Below are 25,446 nucleotides of genomic sequence, written 5' to 3' on the forward strand. Positions count from 1 at the left end.
GTCAGATTGGAATTTGAATGTGTTCTGTCTACAAGCTTCACTTTGAGCAACAGGTTTCACTCTGGATTAGGTTGGATGTTTTACAGATGTTGTAAACTACACTGCAGGGTTACAGACAGACAGACCGCCGCTCGTGCGTAAAAGTGTGCCAGTCTCCCCCCCACCTTCCCCCTCCCCTGGTGCTGCGGTGCGCCGGGGGCCTGGTCTGGTGCTCAGCCTCCTCGCAGCGGGTAGGTACCACCCAGAGAGACGGAGCTGTTGCCAAAGAGTGGAGCTGCACAACATACAGGAACTGCAACGTCACAGTGAGAGAGAGGGAGAGAGAGAGGGAGGGAGAGAGAGAGAGAGAGAGAGGGGAGAGGAGAGGAGAGGAGAGGAGAGGGAGAGAGAGAGTCAGAGCAAAGTGCGCTATCAGCTGCTGAAGGCTGGACACACGAGAGGCGTGGGGGATACTGATAGGGGGTGGGGGGGGGACACAGAGAGGTAGAGGGTGGGGGAGAGGAGACTCCCTCGTCGTCGTTGGGTGACGGTGGCACAGATGGGTGCGACTCTCCACAGCTGAGCCACGGATCCAGCCTGTGCGCCCGGCGGCGCTGCACGATCCGCGCTCTCCTCAGCTGGAAACGACACAATCCTGCGAATGACACTTCACCACCAGTGAGTTCCAGCTTCCGTCATTTATCTTCCTCTCGTCGGTTCAGTGTCGCTTATTTCGTTCATTTCCGAGGCCTCGGCGTCGTCACATGTCAGCATCCGTCACAGCATCTGTGTTATAGAGGGAGTGTGGGAGAGTGCGCACAAACTTTTACAGCCCTCCAGGCTTTAATCTCATCCACTGTGACATGCTATCATGACTGTAGCACCTCCCTATGGCTGCATGGATTCTGCAGAAAGAGGAGCATGGGGTGTGACTTACTGTAACCTAGTTACAGCTGTGTGTGTGTGTGTGTGTGTGTACACACCTCAGTCAAATGTGGGCTGTTTGCTTTGGTCAGTGCCTCTGAATAGAAGCCTTTCAGACCTCTGCATCAGCCGTTGGTCCTGGAATAGACTGCACAGTGTGTATGACTTGTTTTCCTCTGCAGAGCTGCATGTTCCCGTCTCCTCTCTCATCCTCAAGCAGGAGCACAATGAGCTCAAGTGCAAACCTGTGATTATGAAAGAGAAAGTGGATGTCAGGCTAACGCTCCGGGAGCTTCAGGGAGCTTCGGGAGCTCCAGGAGGCCGAGACCAGAGCACAAGTGGAAAGTTGGGAGTGCCGGCACATTTCCACACACCATCACACCTGAGGCGTTTTATATCTGCAGCTCTGTCTCATCCTGTGAGAGCAGACGGGGGTCCAGGTCACTCTCCCTCAGATTGAAGTGTTAGCAGGCTGCTTGATTGATTCTGTGCCAGTTTAAACACCGGAAAAAAACGTTCTGCACATTTTTTCTCTCAGAGCCAAACGGGTTTCATTGTAGAGCTGCAGGGGAGTGTGAGAGTTAACATTCAGACTGTATCAACCGCTCCATCACTCTCCCTCCTACACCTCTCTTCCTCTTCACTGTTTACAAGATGTCTATCTTCATGGCAGCGCAAATGCCAAAGGGGGGAAAGGGAAATGGAAGGAGGAGGAGGAGGAGGAGGAGGAGGGGTGCATGCAAATCCTGACCTGCTGTGGGGCACAATGAACATGTTAAACAAACCTCCCCGGTTAACTCATTGTAGTGTCTTCCTTTCATTTAAGAAACACCATAAAAGTTGTGTTGTTACTGTTAAAATAAAAGTTGTGTGACACATTTTGTCCAAGTCTGATTTTTATCAGGCTCAGAAGAATAGCTGACATTTTTAAGACAACAACATTAATGGAGATACATCCTTTAGTCACATCATCGGGAAATATATATTCATTGTTCTAAACTTCTTGAATAAGAATATTTTATGCTTTTCACATTTATTTTTTTTGTAGGTACTGTGTAGGACAGGTGGGCACTTGAAACTGTTTTTGTATGTTGTAAGTAATCAATCAAGAATAATAATTGTGAGGTTAATTCATGTTGAAAAGAATTGATAATTACAGTAGTGTTCTAGTTATTGTAACCCTGTGCCATATATTGTAATCGAATCGTGAATGTTTCAGTCTTCCCTTGTTTTAATCGACACATGTCAATTTAAAAACGTGTCCATTTAGGCAGTGCATGTTTCTTTCCATGGCTCTTTTCCACATTATCAATAATGTCTGGACTCCAGCATTAGCATCCAAAAATAATGATTTATAAATAATGTGTCACTTCGGCCTCAAGCTTTTAAACGTTGCTCTTGTTTCCACCCAAACACTCAAAGTGGTTTTGCCCGACCAGCTGCTGAAGAGACACTTACTCTTTCCTCTGCTCTTCCTGTCTGTGGCAGCCGGCACCATGCTCCCTCGTAACCTGCGAACAGGTGGTTATGACCTGCCGGGCGTGGATTCGAGCGAAGTGCCTCTCATTGGCTACCGGCCCTTACCGCCTGACCGTGGCACCCCGAGCCACCAATCAGGGAGAGGAGGAGGAGGAGGAGGCAGCGATGAACTGGAAACTTCACAAGTGAGTGTTTTTCCCTCAATTAAACGCCTCCATCTCTATTTTCTTTGGCGTGAGAACAGATGAGGTGGAGGAGAGAGGGATCAGCTTTTTCCTGCATTGGCGGTTAGTAATAGTATTGTTTGGATACTGATCATCTGTGCGGCGATGTGATGGAGCTGCACAGGGAATTGGGAGAACGTTTCATTTGTCGAGGCTCCCCCGGCCTTCGCAGCTCACAGAATTTAGAGCAGACGTCCTCCATGAAAACCTACGAGCTGCGTTCAGCTGCCACTTTGTTTAATAAGCAGAATCTCTGGTCGATTGGTTTTCACAAAACCCAGAGGGAATAGAGATCGTCTCATTCAGAAAGACAGAGAGATGGAAATGGTGTTTCTGTTTCCTGCTACTCCACCACAAACACTGATGTTTTCAATGAACTGAATAAATTCCACCATTCTCATGGGAATGATCTGATTGCGGTAAAAAGATGCAAAACCAAAAGAAATTCTCATTGCAGCAAAATAGTAGCCCAACATGTCATCGTGAACGCCGACACGCTGCAGGTATTCGTCATCGCTGATATTTGAAAAGAGAGAAAAACTAGATAATGGAAGAAGATTATTTGTTCCAGTGTTCCTAGTTTGCCCGTGACTCACTCACAGTGATGACAAAGGCCAGTGTCGAGCGTCATCACAAGCTCGAAAAAGTGATAAACTGGATGATTTGCAAGTTCAAATGATTCGTCTGCAGGCAAGTTTTGTGGTGAGCGAGCTCACAGCCGAGAAGCTGAAACCTCTTTCAAACAGAGAATTTGCGAAGGAGACGAGTTGTCGCTGCAGAGCTGCAAGAACCAGACAAGTTAAAAGGCTCCAATATGTCAGGTTGTCCCAAACCAGCGCAGAGCAGATTACTGATATGAAAAAAAAAAAAAAACACTAAACACACATAACACATACAGTTGTGTTTGGTGCACGGCTCAGTTTAATACGAGGGAGGAATTGTGGTGCATCTGCATATGGTGAGTTTGCAAAACCACCTCAAGCATTTTGAGGTCACACCATTTAGAACCGTTACTGACGACCTAGAGTGTCGACTGCAGGTTCGGACAAAAAAGGCTGAAATAATATTTGGACTCTGGTTTCAGTCACGTTGAAAAAAGGGACTTTTGGGAACCTGGGAAAATCAGCTGCGATTAGCATCATCATCACTACAATCTGACATCAGACACCAGACTCAAGACAAGCAGCCGTCATTGGTCAGTGTGATGATGCAGGTGTTCAGCAATTCAGCCTGACCCTCCCCTGAACTACAGTTTAACTAAAACAGGAAGTTGGAAGGTTCATGGTGCAGGTGAATTTCCCACGATCCTTCACCTCTGTTAATGTTTAGTGACTTGATAGCGAAGTTTGTTGAGCCTTATCAGATCCTTTTTTTTTTTTTTTTATACGCTTCACAAAGAGCTGGGGCGTTTATGTGAAGTTTTTCTTGCAGCAGCATTTTCTCCAGCTGAGGACAAGATTCACTTCTTCTTTCTTGAACGTGATATAAAAACACCAGGCTCCCCTAATAGCTGCATTTCCACTGAGTCATGACAATCTGCTGACTGACTCTCCTGCCCCAGTCACACATGACCTGCACCTTTTCTTTTTTTTTTTTTTTTTACTTAACACCAGGCCGCAAGAAACTCCTCTCAGTCTAAAAAAAGAAGTTGCACCAGCTCCCTTAGAATGAGCGGACTTCCTCCGTGGTCAGGTCACATGGCGGCTGCAGGACCTCGCAGTTAATAATCCATGTGGTGGTTAAGCTGGTCGATGCAGCGCACACCTGCTCTCCCCTGTAAACAGTATCCAGTATCTCGGCCCGTCTCCGAGGACGCTCTGTCAAGTGGAATCCAATACGACCGCTCGCTCTTTCTTTAATGAGGCGAACGTGGATGCGAGGATGCATGAAGTCACTCGGCTCAAGTGAACAATGAAGGTTTATGATGGAGGAAACAAAGTGTGTTTTCTGGTTCAGGTTTTCAAAAATGCCTGTTGAATAACAACGTTGTTGTTCGCTTGTTCGGTGGAGGGACTTCACTCCAGAGCGGTGACCGGACAGATATAGAGCGATACATTCACCCTAGAGAGTTAGAAAAGCAATGTTGATGTCAGTTCAATAGATCAGGTGAGGCCCAGTGAGCGGACCAGCTGTTATGAAAAAGGTTCCTTCAGTGTATTCACAACATGCAAGTTGAAAGTAGGTCAGTATGTGTAGGGGGGGGGGGGGGTTAGAAAATGATTGAGCTCATTGATTTCTTTACTTTTTCATGTTTCTTTCTTTCCTGAACGTGAAAAGGAAACCCGACAATCACAACATGGATAATAAGGCCACGTTAGTTCTTGTCGTCCGTCTCTTAGTCGGTGTGAATTAAACTGCCAGGTTGTCTGTTTCACTTCCTGCGACACAAATATTACCTCATGTTCCATTTAACGGCAGCGGTAGAGACATGAATACATGAATGTGGCTGTTTTTAATCATTTGGGCGGATTAAGGTAAATCTTCGTGGAAAGGCTTCTTGCAACTTTCCGGCAGCAGTTCAAGCTTTTTTCTTTTTATCATGACAGTGTTGAGTTAGAAGTCCGGTCCATAAAGAAATAGTTTTCCTAGTTTGGTGACTGACCTGACTCAGCTCCTTTGGGATGAAGTGGGACGCCAACCACGAGTGTCAGGTTCTGCTGTGTGACGACACTGGAAGTTAACTGTGTTTATGGCTCATCTGAATACAGAGAGGGGAGGATGCATCGTTGCGACCTGCTGCTGTCCCGTCACTTTGTTTATTATTCGGTTGATTTGTCAGCAGAATTATGCAAAAAAACTACAGAACGTATTTCCATGAAGTAAATGACTTAATGGCATCGTTCTGAATAACAGAGCGGAGCCAGGAATGATTTTGTCACTTTTCTATTTTCACATTAGCTGCATGCAGACTTGCGCTGCAGAAATCTTAAGTGTATATTCTTTCAGAGCGGCTGTTTGTGTGAACGCAAATGTCAGATTGTCAGTTGCAGAAATTTACGGACACAGATCCACCAACGGTGATGGTCGGGGGAGCAGGTTTCTGGAGCTATGCGATGATCTAATGAGCATTTCACACGGAGCCTGCTGATGATTGCCATCACCCAGCATCGGTGGCTGACCTCGCTAACGATGCCGAGGGTGAGCGGGAGCAAATCCCTGCAGCCATGTTCCAGCATCTGGTGGAAAACCCTCTCGGAGGAGTGGAGGCTGTTCTCGCTGCATATTAATGTCCATGTTTTCAACTGACATCCTCAACCGACTCAAATGTATGTGTCTTTTCTTGATTGCCCTCACTCTGGCTGACTGCTTAGCGACTATACCCACTTCACCGCTGTGAATGTAGAACCAGGGGAGTTAAGGTTAAGTTGGAGTTTGCACATTGCAAAGTCAACTATTCCCTATAAACATGCAGAACATCGTAGACTGATGATATCTAAGAGTAATCGCATCCAAGGGAGGATTTCTTCTCCTTTAAGGGGAATAGAGCCGCTTTGACCTGAATGCCACAGAGATTTACTTGAAAGCGAGCTGATAACGGGCACCGAGGGATGCATAGATGAAAGCTTGAGAAGAGGAGCAGAGAGAAAGATAGGAAGGAAGGGGTCGTGGTTGTGAACCACTGAAAAAAAAAAAAAAAACCCCACAATGGTTATCTTTAAATAAAGCTTCAGAAGATGTATTTATGACCCGTTGTTTGGTGCACAGACAGGGTTGTAAATAAGGGCGCCGTGGTGTGTATTTGTTCAGTCGAAGCTTTTTGGCACAGCGGAAACATGACCACATGGATTTATTTAAGGAAAAAGAAAAAAAGGGTTGGAACAGGTTGTTTTCTGAGAGCGGGGGGGGGTGGGGTTCAAAATGGAGACCCAGCTTCCTGCCGGCTCTTCTGGTGCCCTTCTATAACTGACGTCGTGGTTCAGGTGGAGAGGTTGACTCAGCCTCCACTTGTGATGGAAGGAGAGGGGAAGAAAAATAACTTCGCAACACGACAGCATGTCCTGCTTCCTGTGTTTGTCTCCGCTTATTATGTACTTCCTGCTTGTGGGGTGGGTGGGGGAACCTTTAAGAAAACGGAGAGAGCTCAGGGCCCCGAGAGAAGAGCTCGCAAAGTACATAAACAAAACCAACAGTGGTTTTGGGAGAAGAAAATCACATGAGCTCCACAAATAAGAGCCACAGAGTCCTGTTTTATGAATAATAACGTGGTTCAAACCGCCGCTTGTGGCCTATAATCATGATCCTTATCCAGCAGCCTCTGAGGCGGCTGAACTCCAAATTACATGTGCTTTGAAAAATGCCTGCACAGAGGAGGCCGGTTGTTTCTGTGACCCAGATCCAGTCTGGTTTTCACAAGGAAAAGTCAATTGACGCTCCACTAAATGGGCTTTTATCTCAGGAGTCCTAATAAACCAGCTCTGCTCTCTGGAATAAGGAAAACAGAGCAAAGGGCTAGTTTCCTCTGTGTGTGACCGGCCCACAGGATCAGTGCAGTACTGAGAGTCTGGATAGGGATCAGTGAGATGATTAAATAACTCTCATTTATTGTAGAGGTGAGCGATCCAACTTTCCAACTTTAATCTGAGATGGCAAAAAAGTTATTCGTGAATTTTGTCCGGCGATCGAGGGAAACTCCTGGAGGTTATGCGACAAATGTGACTCCCACAAGGTCCTGAACACAGGCTGGATATAAAGATGGACCTCGCATCTTTATCACCCCCTGGTGCCTGGCTGCAGTATAGGTTATAAACCCAGCCAACTACAAGTCCGATGGATTTTTAGGTTGTCATGTTTTTAATTTTTAATCCCAGTCATTTTCTTCCAGTAGGTGATGCGTGTGAAACGAGCTCGACAGTTTAATAAAACATGGTGAGATGTTTGCACAACAATTAAAATAAGGTGCTGATGATAAATATTGTGTTTACAGCCTGTTCAACTGCCCTGGAGTGGCTAAAAATACTTTAAATACTGCTTTACACTTCGTTTTTACAGCCGGGGGTTGTTTGTCAGCAAACTATTCTCCACACACGTCTTCAAATAGTCAACAGGTCTTCGCTCTGATGTCACTGCCTCTTAAACAAACACAGGCTGACTGAACAATCATTACTTCTAGTTATAAAATGACAAGAATCTTGCAGCTTAAACACCGCAGCCAGGCGACTGAATCAAAATATATACAAATATGAAGGAGTCTGTCCAGCTTCTACCTGAGTTCTTCTCAGCTAACTGTCGCTTCGCTTAGTGTCACTTTAAACAGGATACTCAACCAAACTGGTTTATCTGCATGGGAAGGTCATCCACCCGGCCAATGAGAGCAGGAGAGCGGAGAGGGGAGACTGAAAGAGAAGGGGTATTGTTCTGGAAATAGCTGCAGGGCTTTGTCTGTCAGTGTGTGTATATATGTGTGTGTGTGTGTGTATGTGTGTGTGCAGGCAAGAGAATAGCTCATGCATGCGTCTACCGATGACTTCTTTTATTTTTGTATTTCAATGAAGATTTCAAAGTGCAGACTTTAGGGCTGTGTGTGTTACTGGGAAAAAAAAAGACTCCCAAAGGAGTGTTGTCCTATCAACATCCCTATCCCTATCTGTGTGTGTGTGTGTGTGTGTGTGTGTGTGTGTGTGTGTGTTTGTGTGTGTGTGTGTGTGTGCGTGTGTGTGTGTAATGGGTGTGCCAAGGTGATGCAGGCTCGGGGGGGCCGGACTTAGCTCCTGCCTCAGGTGTGTCTTTCTGACTCAGAACCATAAAGTGTGAAGAGGCAGACGTTAGAGACGTAAACGTACAGATCCCGGAAAGTGAGAGAAAGAAGAGAAGTTGAGAAAGAACGAAAACAAAGGAGAGAACGACAAATGAGAGAAAATGGAGAAAGTGAAAATCCTATTTCTACCTTCATCCTGAAGATTTCCAGGAAGCTCAGGGATAGCTACCTGTCTGGACCTGCAGAGGGAAAGGTAACTCATGTGAACCATTTTTGTTTTTTTGCACGAGTGTGTGAGGTTATTTTATGGGAAAGATAAAATTGCCGGCACAAAGAAACAGCAGAGTTTGCACAGGCAGCTAGTTCAACAGGTTTGATGCACAGCACAGGCTGTATCCTATTCAGAGCAGGATCCTTTGTGAATGCGAGGAGCGACTGCTTGGGGTTGACCTTCGATCAAGCCGAGTCGGGGTAATTTGAAAGAGGCTAATAGAGGCTAACATGTGCTTATTACAGCTAATTACAGCACAGGTTGGACAGGGAGAGAATAGCAGACCTCAGGCCACAGCGGCCGCAGCGGCCACTGCTCACTTTGTTCTCATGGCTCACACTGCGACCTTCTATTTGCATATGAGAGAGCTCACAAGTCAGTGCATGCAAAATGAATGGAAGGCAGATCATTAGTTTGTTGTTGGGTTTCCAGTGTGTGTGTGTCTGTGTGTGTTCCCAAGGTGTTGCTCATGTGTTTTTGCAGCTCGAACCCGTTGACTCACAACGAGTGAGAGAGATTTCACCAGACTCTCGGGATGACTCCACTCCGCCGTGTTTGGCTCCTGCATTATTAATCATGGAAAAAAAAAAGTCACGGCTAAATGGCGTCAGTGTCGGGCAAAGTGTAAAGTGATGTTGATCGTTGTTTGTAGTTCAATGCAGAAACCGGCGATCTGGATGTAAACAAAAAATGGCCGCCCCCACCCACAATAATTTACGGCACAGGAATGAAAACAAACGTCTTCCTCGGATTCTGTCGACAGCAACTTTACTGTTCGAGCTAACCTCAGACGCCAGAACATGGATCGTGATGTTTTGTTGTTGCTTTCCCTCCTGTCCGCTGTGTTTGTTCCTTGCTAAGAAATATTACACAAAAACAATGGAAGGATTTCCACGAAGCTTGGAAGGATGTGGTTTCGGACAAGTGCAGGATCTTAATCTGTTGACATCAGGAATATTAAGTGGACTGATACTGTATCTGTGTGTGCGTCACTGATAAAAAACTTATTTTGAGGCTGCGAGCGTGAGTCGCTGTTTCTGGTTGAACACCACTATGTGGGCAGGTGACCGGGGTGTTTAATGTGTTTACATCAATGCTGAACGGACGTGGGGTCAGAAACTCCCCAACACTGCTGCAGAGTTATCCAACCTGCGGATGAACACTTGCATCTTTTACTCTTTCACATTTCTGACAAAAGCCACAAGTAGATATTAAATAGGAACTCTACAATAAGTGGAATATGTAGAACAAGTAGTAAATGTTTTAGAATATTCTCCATATTGTCCCATGTTCTGAATTTGAATTGAAATTTAATTGAAATTATTGTTTTACTGAAATTTTAGCAAAATCAAAAATGCAAAGTTCCATCAGTTGTTTTTATTCAGCTTCTTACTGTGAGACTCCGGATTGAAGTGTCGAGGAGGGAGGGACAGGATTAATTTGCTCTCTTATTAAGTGGACTATGTACTTTTGAAGTTTGTAATGTTTGTCCGCGTCTCTTCCTCAGGCAGAGCCCTCACCGATGAAGACGACCTGGTACTGTCCTCTCGATCTGGTGAGTGTGACTCAGCTGCACATTGCACCGGTATAAAACAGGGTTAACTGTGTCGGGGACTTTCCTCTGGGCTAAAACTGGATCGTATGAGTTCCGTGCAGCGTGTGAGGAAAAAGCACGCACGATACCAGGTGTCGCTACTAGAACATGTTGCACTTCGATCATTGTTTTAATTAAAACAAAATTAACAATTTATCTGCTAATTACATAAACATCTGAAGCAATTTAGACTCACGATACTTTAAATAATAATAAAACTTGAATAAACAGCGCTCTGTCGCAGTCAGTGGGGGCGGGGCATGTGTTATCCTCTGATAAACTAGAGCAGTGGTCGATGACCGGGTCAAACCTCGATTTGATTATTTTTTATTTCAACAGATGCTGAAATAGCCAACATGCAATGTTTGAAGTTATTAATAAACCACACACTTTGCAATAAAGCAAATACAGTTTCCTTTTATGGAAAAACTTCGTCTAAAATCTTCACTGCAGATAAACCAGGTGGGATGAGCACAGTTTTTTAACTTCACACTGCACCACTGACTGTTAGGGTTTGAGGAGGACTCACTAATGACGAGGAATAATTCTGACAAAGCTCCAGAGAATAAACAGAGGACAAGAAACCAGACCATTACAAACTCGTTGTGCCCAAACTAACAGTGGCCTCTCTCTGCAGTCCACTGTGATAGAGGAAGAGGAGGATGGAGTGATCTACACCGTGGTGGTCAAACAGCAGCACGGAGGCCCCACCGGTCCAATGGTGAGACCTGCAGTCTGTGACGGATCGTTCCGACGGAAAGATCCTCACACGACCACAAACGCCAACTTCCTTCTCTTTTTCCTTCCTCCAGTCACCGGTGTCTCGCTCCCAGTGTGTGAAAGCAGGAACAGAGGAGAAGCTGGTGCTCCACCTCCTCCGCTCCTTCTCCATGGGAGACTCGTCCTTCATCACCATCTTCCTCTCCACCTATCGCTCCTTCACCTCCACGGAGAGAGTGCTGGACGTCCTCACTGACAGGTAACGAAGGGTTTCTCCTTCGCGGCACAGTGTTTGTGGTTTTCGTCTCGTAAGGGGGATTTTGTTTTTCAACACCGGCGACGGTTGGGGCGTCGTTGGATTTAGACACTTCACATTGCAGGAAGCGTCTGTGTGGTCATTTAAGTTTTTCTCAGCAACACGACCAAGCCAGAAAAAGAAGCTGCCTGTGGAAGCTATAAGTTATTTGTATGAAACACCTGTTTGGAAAGTTTTCTAAAAGACGCAGCACAAAAGAGAATCAGTTTCGAGCACTTAACTTCCTGGCAACACGCTCAGAGAACATTAGGGCGCCACCTTTGCTAAAAAGCATCTTTGGAAAAACAAGCCATAAATACATTTATGGCAAAGCAGTAGAAAATATTTATGACCCGACGCAGCAGGAGCACATATTTGAAGCTGAATGATACTTTGAAGGTTTTGTGTTTTTGCCGCTCCAACTTTTTCTTTTTTGCTCACAGATTGGAGAATCCACCAGGGGACGGCGAGAGGAGCCACATGAGACAGTCTTTCAACAAGTGAGCTTTTCAAAATGCTATTTAAAATCAAAGCGGAGCTTTTAGAGAGTTTGTGTGTATTAAGTTTGGATCTGTGAGAGACACGACTGCATCCTCTAAAGTCTGTTGTGCTTCCTGCTCCTGGTTTGGCTGAAATGTTATTATTTAAAAAGGCAGCTTTCATTTTTTGTATTATTTCAGATTGTGATGAAAATGTTTTCAGAGCGATAAATAATCTAAACAGATCAATGTCACGTCTATGTCACATTTCAAAATTCAAAGGCCAGGCGGGAGAGATAGACTAAGGTTGCATTTAAAACTTTCAACACTTCCTGCTGCTCTCTACACATCGTCTGACTTTATTTATAGAGTCAAATGTGGAGGTTAGCAAGTGATCAGACTTGTTATGAAGAGAAGAAGAAGAAGGAGTAGATGTACTTAAACCCCAGTGTTGTCGACAAGTTCGACCGATCACATCATTTAGTTCAATTTGCTCGGTCAGACTCTTTCCATTATCAGATATTATCTCATTAATATAATTCCTCGTGTGCAGATGCTGCACTTTATTCCAGGCCGACTTTGTGATGTGAATACGAAGACGGTTTTTTATTGTTTAAGCAGGCGCTCTGTCATCCTTTGCTAGAAGAAAACAATCTTGATCCTTCGCTTCCTCTTGAATTATGGACCCATCTCTAAGCTGCTTTTCTTGTCTAAGCCCCTTGACAATGTGATTTCTTGGCAACTTTTTAGACGTCTGGGAAAAATATCAATATATTCAATCGATTCCCATTTGCACCAGCTTGTTTTTTTTTTGCTTCCACCGGTGCAGCTTCCACCTCCCTCCATCAAAATCAAGAATTGATTTACTGATTTGATTATCGCCCCCATTTAAGATTTTTCTGTCTTTAGAAGTCAAACCTTTGTGCAGGTCCAGGCTGAAACAAAACGGTATTTATTTAACATTTTAACTCACCTTTCGTGTTTGTCCCTCCGTCCTCTCAGAGCGGTGTGCACTGTGTTCAGAACATGGCTGACCGAGTTTCCTGAAGACTTTAAGAGTTTGAAGGAGCCCTCTCGTCTGCTGCGTCTGGCTCCCCTGCTCCCTCAGGACTCCTCCTCTGCGGCCGACCTCCGCGCTCGCCTCCTCAGGATCGCAGAGGAGCTCAGCGAGAAAGCCCTGCTCCCCGACACCCACAGAGGTCTGTAATTTAACCGGGATTGGAATGACAACATTAAGGCCTGGATGGATGAGGGTTACATGCAGAAATATACTTGTTCTCACACTTTATCTGCTATGAAATCAAAAACTGGGGGTTCATGTTCAGTCCACTTGTTTATCAAATGGTCTCCAGAGGACGAACCAACTGCTTTCTAACAGCACCAACACCAGGTCAAAGGTTTTCTCTTATCTCGTCAAACACAGACATCCTCCCCACAGACAATTACTCATAATGATGATCGTCATCGTCATTAAGTCGAAAAATGAAACTGCTGCACCCACAGGACGTTTGAGTCACTATGAGTGCTGTTGTCTCTTCAGGAACAATCAATGCTTGGACTTCAGGGTTTCCAATTTATTATTTTACAATGATTTCTAAAAAAAAAAAAAGGGAGAGAAATATACAATATGATGTCAAACAATGTAAATTATAAACTTATTAGAGAGCATACCTTTGCCAAGGACAGACTCTCTGTCTCCCTATCAACCTGCAGCAAATTACAAATAATTATGACCTTTAAAATTAAAGAGATACCCAACAGTTCCTTCAATGAGCAGCACTTTGGTGACTGGGGAGAAAAAACTCCCTCATTAACCGGAAGAAACCTCGAGAACCAGACTCAATGTGGGCGGCCATCTGCCTCCACCAGTTGGGGGGAGCAGAGAAAATGAAGATACCAGTTCCCTCAATATGATAATTTTATTCATCGAGATTCATTTGTTTTTCCTGCAACACCACAACTTCATGGAAATCTTTTTCATTTGGTTTTTGTGTAATCTTTCAAACAACAGACAGGTGAAACCAGAACTATATACTATATTCAAATATTTTACATTTGACTAAAGTAAAATGAAATTCATCTTGAACATCTAATCTGTTTGCTAACCGACAATCAAACAAGGCAAACTCACATTCTTCATGGGCAAACTCTGAGGGGTGAGGCCTCCACCGTGTGTCAGGCCTGCAGGCCTCTGTTGGGGGGGGGGGGGGGGGGGGGGGGGGGGTGTCAGGTGAGCTTACTTCCTGTATAGATTCTGTAGGTGGAGCCTCAGGAAGCAGAAGGTAAGGGAGGGAGGAGCTACAGGAAGAAGGAGGAGATTTTTTGTCCACAGGGAGAAAAGATTCTTACAACCTGCAAACTTAAATCCAGACGTACTTTAGAATCTGTGTTCAACTGTTTTGCAGATCAGAGAGGTGTCACCGGCCCTCCTCCTGACGCCTCCAAGTTTGAACCCACCAGCATCCTGGGATTTCCTGCACCGCTCATCGCCGAGCAGCTCACCAAGACGGAGACGGTCAGTTCACGTTTCAGCCTGAACACGACACGAAGCAAAAATATTGAGAATTGATGGTAAATTTTGTACAATTCAATAAGTAATATTTTATCTTTTTTTTATGATTCGGTTTATTCTGACAAGATACAGAATACAATGTGTTTGCATCCAAGCGCCTGCACCTGCATTTAAGATAAACTTAATTTATATAGCACCTTTCAAACCAGAGTTACAAGATGCTTTACAAGTTAAAAAGTGAAGGCAAGCAGTTTAAAGCTATTTGACGATCCAACAGTTTTAGAGCACAGATACAGAAAAACTAAAAGAAAAGAGTTAAAACAAGACAAAAAATTGATTTAAGATCGAAACAGGGAGAAAGCAAACCTGTAAAATTGTGTCTGTAAAAGAGGAGAAGCAGTCTGATCTCCTCAAGGCCGTCACTGACGACCTCGCGTGATGTCGAAAGATCTGAAGTGTACTTGAAAGCCAGTGAGGAGTAATAAGCTCTTTTAGCAGATAGTGAAAAGTCTGGCTGCTGCGTTTTGGCCCGAGCTGTACTTTACTCTGTTTGTCCAGGCAGGTGAAGCGAGAGCTGCGTCTATACAAACAAGAGCAAATGAGAGGATTAATGAAAATCTCCTGGATAAGAACATGCTGATCTTTGAAATGAGCTGAGGTTTGAGGTTTTTCACATTTCCAACCAGACACACAGAACACAGGTGCTTCTATGTGCAGGTATCGACTGTGTCAGGGCCTCAATATTCAGCTGCAGGAAATATGTAGATCAGTTCTGATATAATCTCAACCTCCCCTTTTCTATCATCTCGTTTTATCACTTCACGCCGTCGGCTGGTTTAACTGGTTTAGAATCATGAAAAAGAACAGAAAGGTGCCACCTGCTGAAACTAAACCTCCGTCAACGGGACGTTTATGCAGCGTGACGGCACAGGAAACTTCACATTCTTCATTCAGGGATTTTTTTTTGGGGAAAATTGTTTTATATATGTGAATATGCTGTCACTTCCCAGGAGCTGTTTGTCCGTCTGGTGCCGTACCACTGCCTCGGCTCACTGTGGTCGCAGAGGGATAAGAAGGGGAGGGAAGGCGTCTGTTGGTCCGTCCGGGCCACGGTGCGTCAGTTCAACAAGTTGGCCAATGCGGTTTTAGCATCCTGCCTTTGTCCGACGATGCTGCGCAGCCAGCAGAGAGCGCGGCTGCTGGAGAAATGGATCAGCGTGGCAGAGGTGAGTGGAACAAAAACCCCACAAGGTCACAGAAGCGATGCCATAAACATACATTTGTACAGTGTGGGAATGAAACACAGCGTCAGTCGGGGTTGCAACTCTTCCAAAACGCTCCACTGTGCATTTTCCTACAATAAACCCATTTAATCCCCGAACCATAATCCTCTTCCCGGGTCTCTGACTGTGCACACAGCCTCACAAAGTCACAGCCTGCTCGGCTTCTGCTGCGACTGTACTTGTGATTTCACTCAAATAAAGAGCTGAAAGCAAAACAAATTAATGAAGTTTTGATTCATGCTTCTCTGCTGCACATGAGCGCATCTGGCAGTTTTGATTTTTGAAGATAAAACGAGAAATCGGATGTGCACGCACCGTCTCATAGGCCTTAAGGAAAATGTACCCTGCGTGATTGGTACATACCGGTAATGTGCTGAGTCAAAACCATCTGACCTGGAGGCGAACAGCAAAAATGCAAATCTGCTTAAGAAACGACAGCTTTGTACGAGAGGAACCGTGGATTAACCGAGTGTTTTGGTTCCTGTGCACGATAATCAGCTTCTTTTAAAATACTGAGCGGTTTGCAGCAGTGACAGGTTATGCTCCCGTCCTCAGATGCTTGAGTCACTCGAGTGGTTTTTATTCCTTTCTCTCTGTGAACACAGCTTCAGCCGCTAATTCCTTTATGGAGCTGTGTTTGTCATCACATGCACATAAACACTCGCTCACACAGATTCGGTATCCTCTTGGGCGAAGCCAGATATCACTGGTGTGCTGCCAAAGCGCCAAGAACGTCCCCGGGTTTCTTTTGGAAGAAAAGCTCTTTTAGCGGTATACATTATTCAGCTCATGAGGCCGAGGCTGTAATTTAATACTCGGCAGAACTCAACCCCACAGGTGTTCTCACTTACATTGTGGGTATTCATCTGTGTGTGTGTGTATTCAACAGGAGTGCCGAGCCAGAAAGAACTTCTCCTCGCTGTACGCCATCGTGTCCGCTCTGCAGAGTAACCCCATCCACCGGCTGAGGAAGACGTGGCAGGACACCGACAGGTCCGTGACTGAACTACTCTCGCTTTTTACAGGGGAACAGAGATCCAAGGGTTTATTGTCATACGGACATAAAATAGTTTTGTTTCAAAGCAGCATAAAATGAGTGTCTCTTGAGAAAGACGTCCATAAGGGACACTTTGTGTAAAGACTGGTGATGTCACAGATATACAGTTATATTCTTTTTTATGTTATTGTCGAGATGCAGGTGGGAAATGGCTGAAATGTTCCAAAGTGCAAAACATGTTATAACATCGTAAAAGGAAACTCAGGACACTTTGACCAAACAAATTTCAATCTCATAAAGACGTAAATGTTTCTTTCCTTTAACGTAAATGAGAACCTGTCTCTTCACAACATTAAGCCAAAGGAGACACGTTTTGCACTTTTACATGAATGTGCGCTGGCTGTAAATAAACTTTGTCCTTTTACAGGGAGGCGGTGAGGAGATACGAGGAACTGTCAGAAATATTCTCAGAGAAGGACAACTACTCCCAGAGTCGAGAGCTCCTGAAGGAGGTGGGTTGTCGGAAATATAGTCTGTACACTTTTAGGTACAGAGGTAAAAAGGACATCGGGGTTCTGACCGGTATCACGTTTACTTTACTTTAATTTAACCACTTGTGTTGGTTCATGATGAAAATAACTGTTGGCCTGAAGGTTTCTCAGTTAAGGCTGTAAATAAAAATGGACGACATAGCTCTACTTCCTCCGACTGTACCGAACAGAAGCCAGAACATCCTGGACACGCTGGCCACCATCTTGAGCGGGAGACGATGGGGAGACGGAGCCGTGGCATCGAGGTCCTGTCGACCAATTAGTCTCAGTTGTCGATCGTGACATTTCGTCCCCGTTTCACGCAACTGAAGACACGTCCCTAACGTCCGCTAACATCATCTGGTGGTAGTCCGTCAGATTTACCTTTAGCCTCGGCGTACCATCGGGTTCGGCCTGGTTCATTGATCACAAGGACAAAACTATCGATGACGCTAACATCCACTGGTGATTGCTAACACCTGCTAACACCTGCTAACACCTGCTTAACCTAAATTCTTCTAGAAGACCTTCAAACGTACAAAGGGATGTTCACCATCTTCCTCTATTTTCTAAAATTCTGCTATCAAGTAAATAATTAAACCCAAACTTGGAAGAGAAATGATCATATTTTTTAGTTTGGTTCATGCCCTATTTGCTAACACGAAGCAGGCGGGGCTCTACGTTTGCAAACAGCCACCAGCAGGAGATGTTTCAGCTTCACTTCAGGGGGAGACGTCATGTCGTCCATCTTTGGATACAGTCCGTTACCGGGTCCAACACTTCTAGGTTACAGCCGTCGAGCCTCAAACTTCAGTACGGAAACACAAACTCATCGACTAACATCTAACATCCCGGTGACGAGCGGCTCATGATTTGAAGCGGCAGCGTGAGACGTTCATTAACTTCACACACTGTCAGGCTTCATCCTCTGAAAACAACTTTCACTGTTGGAGGTTTAAGACTTTCTTTAAAGACCGGAAACCAGTTTAATCTGGTTGAGTAGAAATGCCCTTATTCTGTCAACACGTTCCCTTCAGTGTGATGAGCCCGTCTGAAGAAGTGCATTATATTTAGTTTACACTGTCAGTGAGTTGGGGTGGTGGGGGGGGGATTAGCTGTGTTTTGATTTGCTGTGGAATGGTGCCGCGCGAGCATCAATACCTTTGCATTAGCTGTGATTTCTACACATACGATGCCCCCAAAGGAATTCAACCAAACAGATGCTTTCATTTCCAAAGCGTCCCTCTCGTCTCTGATGCCGGAGAAACACCATCGCCTTCTGTTGCCCTTTTTCCTGCACAACCACTCGCTTCCCTTCATCTCGGGGCTTGTGTTAAAATGAGTGACGAGCAGACAGGGTGCAAGATGAACGGTTCTAATAAAAGTTAGGGGAAAAGAAATGATTCACCGCTCCGTCACCGGAGCGCTTGACAGTGTAATAACACTTTATTATAGCGTGGTTATGATAGACTGTCTTCTCGGCTAATGTCAAGTTGCCGTGACAGATCTGCAGACTGAGCGGTGTTGAAGCACCGTTATTAATGCTATAAAAATTAATCAGAAAATTATTCATGCTCAGAGAAACTGGGCCTAACTGAATTGTTTTATTTCTTTCATTGACATATTGGTATTAGCTTTTATGTTTGGTGATTTTCACTGATTTGGAAACTTTTATTTAAATAATGAACAATGTGCACTTAGGTTTTATTTTATGAAAAAACATCTTTATTTTCTAATACAAGTTCTATATATTTGGTTGTATTTGATTTTTAGTTATATTTAGAATAAAGTTTATGGTAAAACTGTAAAATACCAAAGCTCAGTTATGCATTTCTTTGTCGTAAGGATTTGATAGATTAAGAACCATTGCCACATTATTTGTGTAAATTAAATCTGGATTGGATGGATATTGTTGTGATATGATTTAAACTGCTGTTTTCTAAGTGATGAATGAACTTTGACCTGCAGATGTTCTCTGGCTTTTGTTTTGCAGGAGGGAACGTCAAAGTTTGCCAACATTGACAGCAGGCTGAACAACAGACATCTTAATAAGGTAAGCAGAGAGGAAATTAAAAAACAATCCAGGCTCAGCTTCCGGGGAGGCCGCCTTGTTTGTGGAAGGTCACAGGGTTACAGATAATTAACTTACTCAACAACCACTTGAAAAGCACAGACTGTTGTTGTGCAGGTCAGCGCTCAGGTGTAAACACTTCTGATGACAAACGTCTCTCGAAAGGCTCCGTGTGGCCGCACAGTTTAACATTTGTGAATTATTCTGAGCGCGGTGTCAGATCGTTTTCATCAGCCAGATATTTCAGATTGTGTCACAGAGGAGCATCTTTAAATGACTCCAGTGTTTGTCACCGAGGCAAAACCTCAGATCTTCAGACACATAAAAAAGATCAATTTCCATGAAGAGAACGGCTCGTGTTTGGTTTGAATACCAAACATTTCAGCCTGAGGGATAGTTCACCCCCCACAGGCCTTTGTGGGAGACTTTGGAATATTTGGAAATGATGTAAGAGCCTGTAAAAGTTAGGGGACAAAGATACGGTATAATGTCTTTATAGAAATTATCTGTATTTTTATAGCTCATAAAGCAGCGGACGTGAGTCTTATTGTGTGTAGTACTCGTTCTGCTGTGCAAAGTTGTAGTATGACGCTGATATTTTTTGGACTGACGCCGATGGAGTAAAAAAGTTTTCATATCAGCACATATTGGACCTCATACACATCTGTGACAGGACGATAACGGCCGATAAAACCCGTCCAGCTGATTTACTTATCTGGGCTCTGGTTAAACGCACGTTAATAAAAAGCTGCATTGCTTTGCTGCAGGATTAATAATGGATTACATCCTAAAACTGCTTGAAAATAGTGTTTTCCTACAAAATTCAAACATCGATACTGATGTCACTTGTGCTGAGCGCGGCGGGATCACTGGTTTGATGGAGGGTTGTGAGAGGGATCGACCAGCATGCAGCAACCGAGTGGAACACAGAGCTGCCAGCTGTGTGTGTGTGTGTGTGTGTGTGCGCCTCAGTTTGAAAATAGCTGCAGGAGCTGCTCTGAAATCCCTCGCTGTCAAACTCTTTACGACGCGGACAGAAGACTCTGGGGAACTAACAAAACCTTTTCTTTGTTGTTGTTCTACCACAGTCCACCGCCCAGGGCACCGTGCCCTACCTGGGCATCTTCCTCACAGACCTCACCATGCTGGACACCGCCGTCAAAGACAGGCTCGACGTAAGTTCCTCTCGTCTCTAACGAGGCGAAACGGGGTCACAAATCTGGAAGCTGCTCTGTCTTTTACAATCCAACTTAAATTCTGTCACTTCCTCCGCAGAATGGCTACATCAACTTTGACAAAAGGAGAAGGGTGAGTATTGCAGTACGTTTTTGCTCTGAAAGATAAAGGTTAGAAGTTTAATACATTATCTATTTCCATGCTCTTAAAATTAACAGTCCCTAAACTAAGCTGATGCTTTCAACAAGTGAAGCAGCAAAAAAAGCTTTGCGGTGTTAAAAGAGTCTGACGGTAAGAATAGAAGCCCCCCCCCCCCCTGATCAAAACCCTGTGACCCTGAGAAAATAGGAGCCACGCTAAGAGCAGATACAGGAGGGGATGGTTTCACAGTGAGAGCATATCAGAGCGAGCCGAGGTAACAGAGTATCTGAGGGAGGAAATGATTAAGTGGAAGGTGCTGTGAAGTGAAAGAAGCTGCACAGTTATACTACACCAGTGAACGTGTGGGTGTGTGGTTTTTTTTTTTTTTAAACTTTGTGGTGATACAACTCTTTGTTTTTGCAGGAATTTGAGGTTTTGGCTCAAATCCGTCTCCTGCAGTCTTCCTGCAAAAACTGTGTTTTCAGCTCGGACGAGTCCTTCATGCTGTGGTATCACAGTGTTCCCACACTGACCGAGGAGGAGAGGTAAAGGTTCAGATGCCGATTACAAACCATGTGGAAGGCATTCATTCTTTACTCTCACTGAAATTAATATATTCTGTTAATTCCGATGATCTCTATCAGTTACAGACTGTCCAATGAAATTGAAGCGCCCAGCGAGCCGAGCCCACGCGGCCTCACTCCGACAGTCATCATCACACAGTGTTCAGAGTAAGAACCTGCTCTCTCTCTCTCTCTCACACACACACACAACGAACAATCATTATTTTCAACCTTAATTTGACTGTTTGTGAATTTCCTGGTGTCGGCAGCCTGAGCACCTCGCGGACGAGTCTGGCGGGCGACAGCGACAGCCTCTTTGACTTCCCCTCGCCCGTCAACAACCTGCTATCAAAACTCACAAAGGTAACATGTCGTTACTGATCTCACTCTTTCTGCTTTGGTCTCTGAGAGTTAGGTTCTCAGTCGTTATTATTGGATTCTAGAGGCCATGTATGAGATCAGTGTAGGTCGGTTCTACATCTCATGTAACATGAGATCTCGTGTAACATGAGATGTAGGACGAAGACAATTTGAAAGGTAAACAGAGAGTTAATTGCCCAAATGCAGATAATCATGGAGGCTGAGGCTCATCTGTTTCTCTGCTGCTTCCGTCTATTTTACTCAGAAACCTTTGGGAAGTCTCTCAGAAAACAAATCGAAAGCGAGCAGCAGTGTAATCAACACGTAAGAAAACAATCCTGCCCGGTCGTTAGTCTCCAGAAACAATCGTCACCAATGCCAGTTTTGTTCTGTTGCAGCATATGAGATCTCCATCTGTGTCCTGTCTGGATGTGGACACGTCCCCTTCCACCACAGACTCCACCCCCGCCACTCTGACTCCATCTACCCCCACGAAATCCCACCGCCGCTCGGCCTCCTGCGGCAACAACCCCCCCAACAAAGCGCAAGGGTCCGGGCCAGACATGCGGATCATCAGGATCGGGATGGACCTGCAGGATGGAAACCTCTACAAAAGCATTCTGGTAGGAACTCAAAGTGTTTGGTTCTAATGTACAGCAGCAGCCATGACACCGTAACACAGTACGTCCCGAATTATCTGTGACACGCTGCACTTATCAGCGAGGATCCCGTAATGATAGTGATCAGCATCAGATCCTTCGGGATAAAGTGGACGCAGGATGTCATTAGTGCAAATCAAGCCGTCCTAAAGTCACTGTTGTTTATCTCCCTCCTCCCCCATCAGGTTACGAGCAATGACAAGACCCCCACTGTGATCAGCTCCGCCTTAGAGAAGCACAATCAGGACCCCAAACAGACGTCCAAGTACGAGCTGATCCAGCTCCTGCCTGACGCAAAAGGTAAAGATATACAGCAAGGGTCCCTCGTTTCTCTGTCTTCCTTGGAGCGAGACACTGAGCCCTCAATCTCGGAGCCCGTCGGCTGTTGTCTGACGAGGAATTAGCCCCTGGGGACAATATTTTGGGTCTAGCCAGAAGATGTCCGGGCTAAGACTTGCAAAGTGAGATGCAAGGATAGAGGACACATCTACATCGATGCTCCTTGTCGGTGTTTTAGGCCCAGATGACGTTTTGGCTGCGGAAGATTGTTCTCACCTTTGAGGACGTGCACATACGAGATGGATTTTCTGCTTGGTGTCTAATTCACGGTCTAATTTAGCGAATACCAGTGTGATGTGGAAGCAGGAGACATTTTGTGTTTTTAATACGACAGTAACAGTAGAGGGATGACAAGAAACAAGTAAAGTACACGTCTCTGCCACCAGGACCCACCTTCCATTGTCACTTTCTGAGTATTGATGGTATCAGCGCCGTGGCCATTGAGAAGCTCTATTGAATTGTGTGTGTTTATCTCTTGATGCAGAACTGGTCATCCCCGCTACAGGAAACGTCTTCTACGCCATGACATCATCCAGCGTTGACTTCCTGTTGAGGAGGAAAGGCGGGAACACTCCTCTTGGCTCGCAGCCGATCAGCACAGAGACGAGCGCCACGTTTCCTCGAATCAAGGCCAAGGGGAGGAGGCTGGTCAGGAATCTGTTTTGACGTTAGATCTTCGTCAACTTTGACCTCTTCTCTTGTCGCCCCCCCCCCCCCGACGAACACACGGGGGAGATCCCTCAATGACGTGGCCTTCCCCGTGCAAAACGAGAAGCTACACATGCCTTTACCCCATGCTCCTCAGAAGCCTCTTCTACCAAAGCACAGAGACCAAGTACATCAGACATTTCAGAAGCTCCTGCGTTCACCAGAGCCGCCTGCTGCTGTCTTTCCAGTCTTTCTTTTCTCCAAACATTATGCATTGCGGATTCACATCCAGAGGAAGAGCGATGGAAGCCTCTCGCTGAGTGCTCTTGGTGCTGCCTCTGGACTCCCAGTCAGGTTGCACTTGGTGCATTGTTTTTTTTTTTTAAAGCTCATTCCAACTCAATGAATAAGATCTATATTAATTAACACCAAGAAATCCCTTGTTGTTGTCTGCCTCCGCTGTGAGTGATGTGTCCAAACGTTAGAGGAAGATTTAATCGGACTTTCTGCGATCACCCGTGAGGCCATCGAAGGATTTAAGACTGTTTTATTTGTGGGGGGGGAATTATAATGAAATCTTAACACACAGAACTTGTCAGATCTGGTTCTGGTTAACATATAGGACGATGCACGGATGGAAACAGATGCTAATGCATCTTCGTAGCAAAGCACTGGAGGTCGTCATTGGAGACATATTTGTTTTGTATATATTTATATATTTTGTACGTCTGTGTGATGTCGGCGTTGTGTTTACACCGGCAAGAAGCTCGATATGTCCAAACTGTCAACAGACTAATTCATCAAGGAATCTGTCTTCGCCTTTAAACTGGTCGGCAAGTCAACACAGCGAGTGATTAAGCTGCTAAAACCTTAAAGCAGCATTGATCCCTGTTTTTCTACATCACTGATTATTTGACTTTTCATATTGTGAAGGTCGAAGCTTTTCAACAGACACCAGAACACTATAGACTCTATAATGTAAGACGTAGAGCAAACAGACAGTGAACGAGTCAAACATCCTGCAGCTCAAGAGTCGGAGATCTTCTGTCAGAAGTCACAGGTTGTGTCTGAAATCACTCACTGATCACTATGTAGTGGTGTCCGAATGTCTTTTGTACACTGGACGTTTCCCACAATGCATCGTGAAGAGTAGCGCACATTTGATGGGCGCTAACCGAGCAATATATCCCATCACGCATTGCACTTGCGGCGACGGAGGCAGCAACAGCCCGACCTGTCGTGTAAATGTAAACAGAAGCAGAGCATCATAGCATAGAGAAAGAAATGTATTTCTACATTTAAAGATGATCATTCAATGTTTTTTTTTTACCTTTAAGTATTAATACTAAGTGTAAAATAAATGTTGAGAATTTACTGTGATATTTTCCACCAGCCGATGTTGTTGTGCGTCATCATCAGCAGATAAAATGTGCAGAGTAGTGTTGTTAAATCATTTCTTTTTTCCGATTAGCTCTCTATACAGTGAAGTAGGGAATAGTGAATGACTGGGTGATTTCAGACACGACCATAGACTCTGTATAAAGATGGCCGCCACGACAACTCCCCAAAAGTGAAGCCAAAATCTGGATCTGTTACGAAGTAAGCAAGAGACCAAACAAGGGCTAAAAGAATCATTCATCATTTGGACTAAAGCACTTCTTCAGCCGGTTGTAAGTGTTGGCAGCTGTGAGCCAAACCAAATTTAAAGGCAATAAAATGATGCATTGCTTATTTTGGTATATCTCTGCCCCTTAGTGGCCAAACATCTACCTGCTGCTTAAAAAAAAAACATTTCAAACTTATCGACTTTGCTTCACTGTTCAACCAAAACCCTTGAGGACAATGAGGAAAATGAAATTATTACCGCCACCACCGGTTTAACTTATTGACAGAGCATCAGTTTAATTTAATTCACGTGCGTTTCCCAGCAGCTCAGCAGGATCCATCTTTACATGTGTGTACGTGCAGCACAGAGCCTCACCTCTGCTTTCATGTTGTGCACCGACCTCAGCGCAGGTTTATAACACTCAACCTCAATCTTTTGACACAAGTCTCGTGACCTCTGGTTGTCGAGCTCCCTGCTCAGTGCCGGTGACGTCTGTTGCACATCGGCTGAGGCACTAGCGTGGCTGGACCAGGGAGAGGATTCTGGGTAATAATGTGTGTGCTAGCGTTAATGCTATGCTACTGATTGTTTTCTGTGCCTTTCTCTAAAAGGGTGCTCACCTTTCCCATGTTTGCATTAGAATGTATGCAGAACATGCGGAGGACACGCAGTCCCCTCCGGTGCTGTGTCGTCTCACATCAAAGCTATTTATGCACTACATACAGGATGTCCTATTTTTGTGGTAATAAATTTACTTTTATATGAATTAATTGCCTTTGACTGATTTGCTGCAACATATTCCAGGTTCAATAGAGACGTATTTTCGGTGCTGCTGAGCTTCACATGAAAAGAATTCAAACTGTCTACACATGTCATATTTGATGACATTTCTATTTTTCTC

General features: G+C 44.8%; 1 protein-coding gene across 2 annotated transcripts; it reads left to right on the forward strand.

Annotated features, from left to right (window-relative positions):
- The first annotated feature begins 307 nt into the window (after positions 1-307).
- On the forward strand, positions 308-25,311 carry rgl2 (ral guanine nucleotide dissociation stimulator-like 2). Of its 2 annotated transcripts, XM_069537370.1 has the most exons (20): positions 308-657; positions 2,392-2,567; positions 10,080-10,127; positions 10,804-10,887; positions 10,979-11,145; positions 11,625-11,681; positions 12,663-12,859; positions 14,066-14,175; positions 15,183-15,398; positions 16,345-16,448; positions 16,880-16,964; positions 18,976-19,035; positions 20,142-20,228; positions 20,329-20,361; positions 20,794-20,915; positions 21,015-21,101; positions 21,203-21,296; positions 21,692-21,916; positions 22,138-22,252; positions 22,776-25,311. In XM_069537370.1, exons 2-20 carry the CDS (start codon positions 2,400-2,402, stop codon positions 22,955-22,957), a joined length of 2,241 nt encoding a protein of 746 aa, XP_069393471.1. In that variant the 5' UTR covers positions 308-657; positions 2,392-2,399; the 3' UTR covers positions 22,958-25,311. The 2 variants fall into 2 exon arrangements, with proteins under 2 accessions (XP_069393471.1, XP_069393473.1); XM_069537372.1 differs by lacking the exons at positions 308-657; positions 2,392-2,567 and adding an exon at positions 8,356-8,554.
- The last annotated feature ends 135 nt before the right edge of the window (positions 25,312-25,446 follow it).

The sequence above is a fragment of the Paralichthys olivaceus genome, chromosome 13 (genome assembly GCF_024713975.1).
Source record: "Paralichthys olivaceus isolate ysfri-2021 chromosome 13, ASM2471397v2, whole genome shotgun sequence".
Taxonomy (NCBI): Eukaryota; Metazoa; Chordata; class Actinopteri; order Pleuronectiformes; family Paralichthyidae; genus Paralichthys; species Paralichthys olivaceus.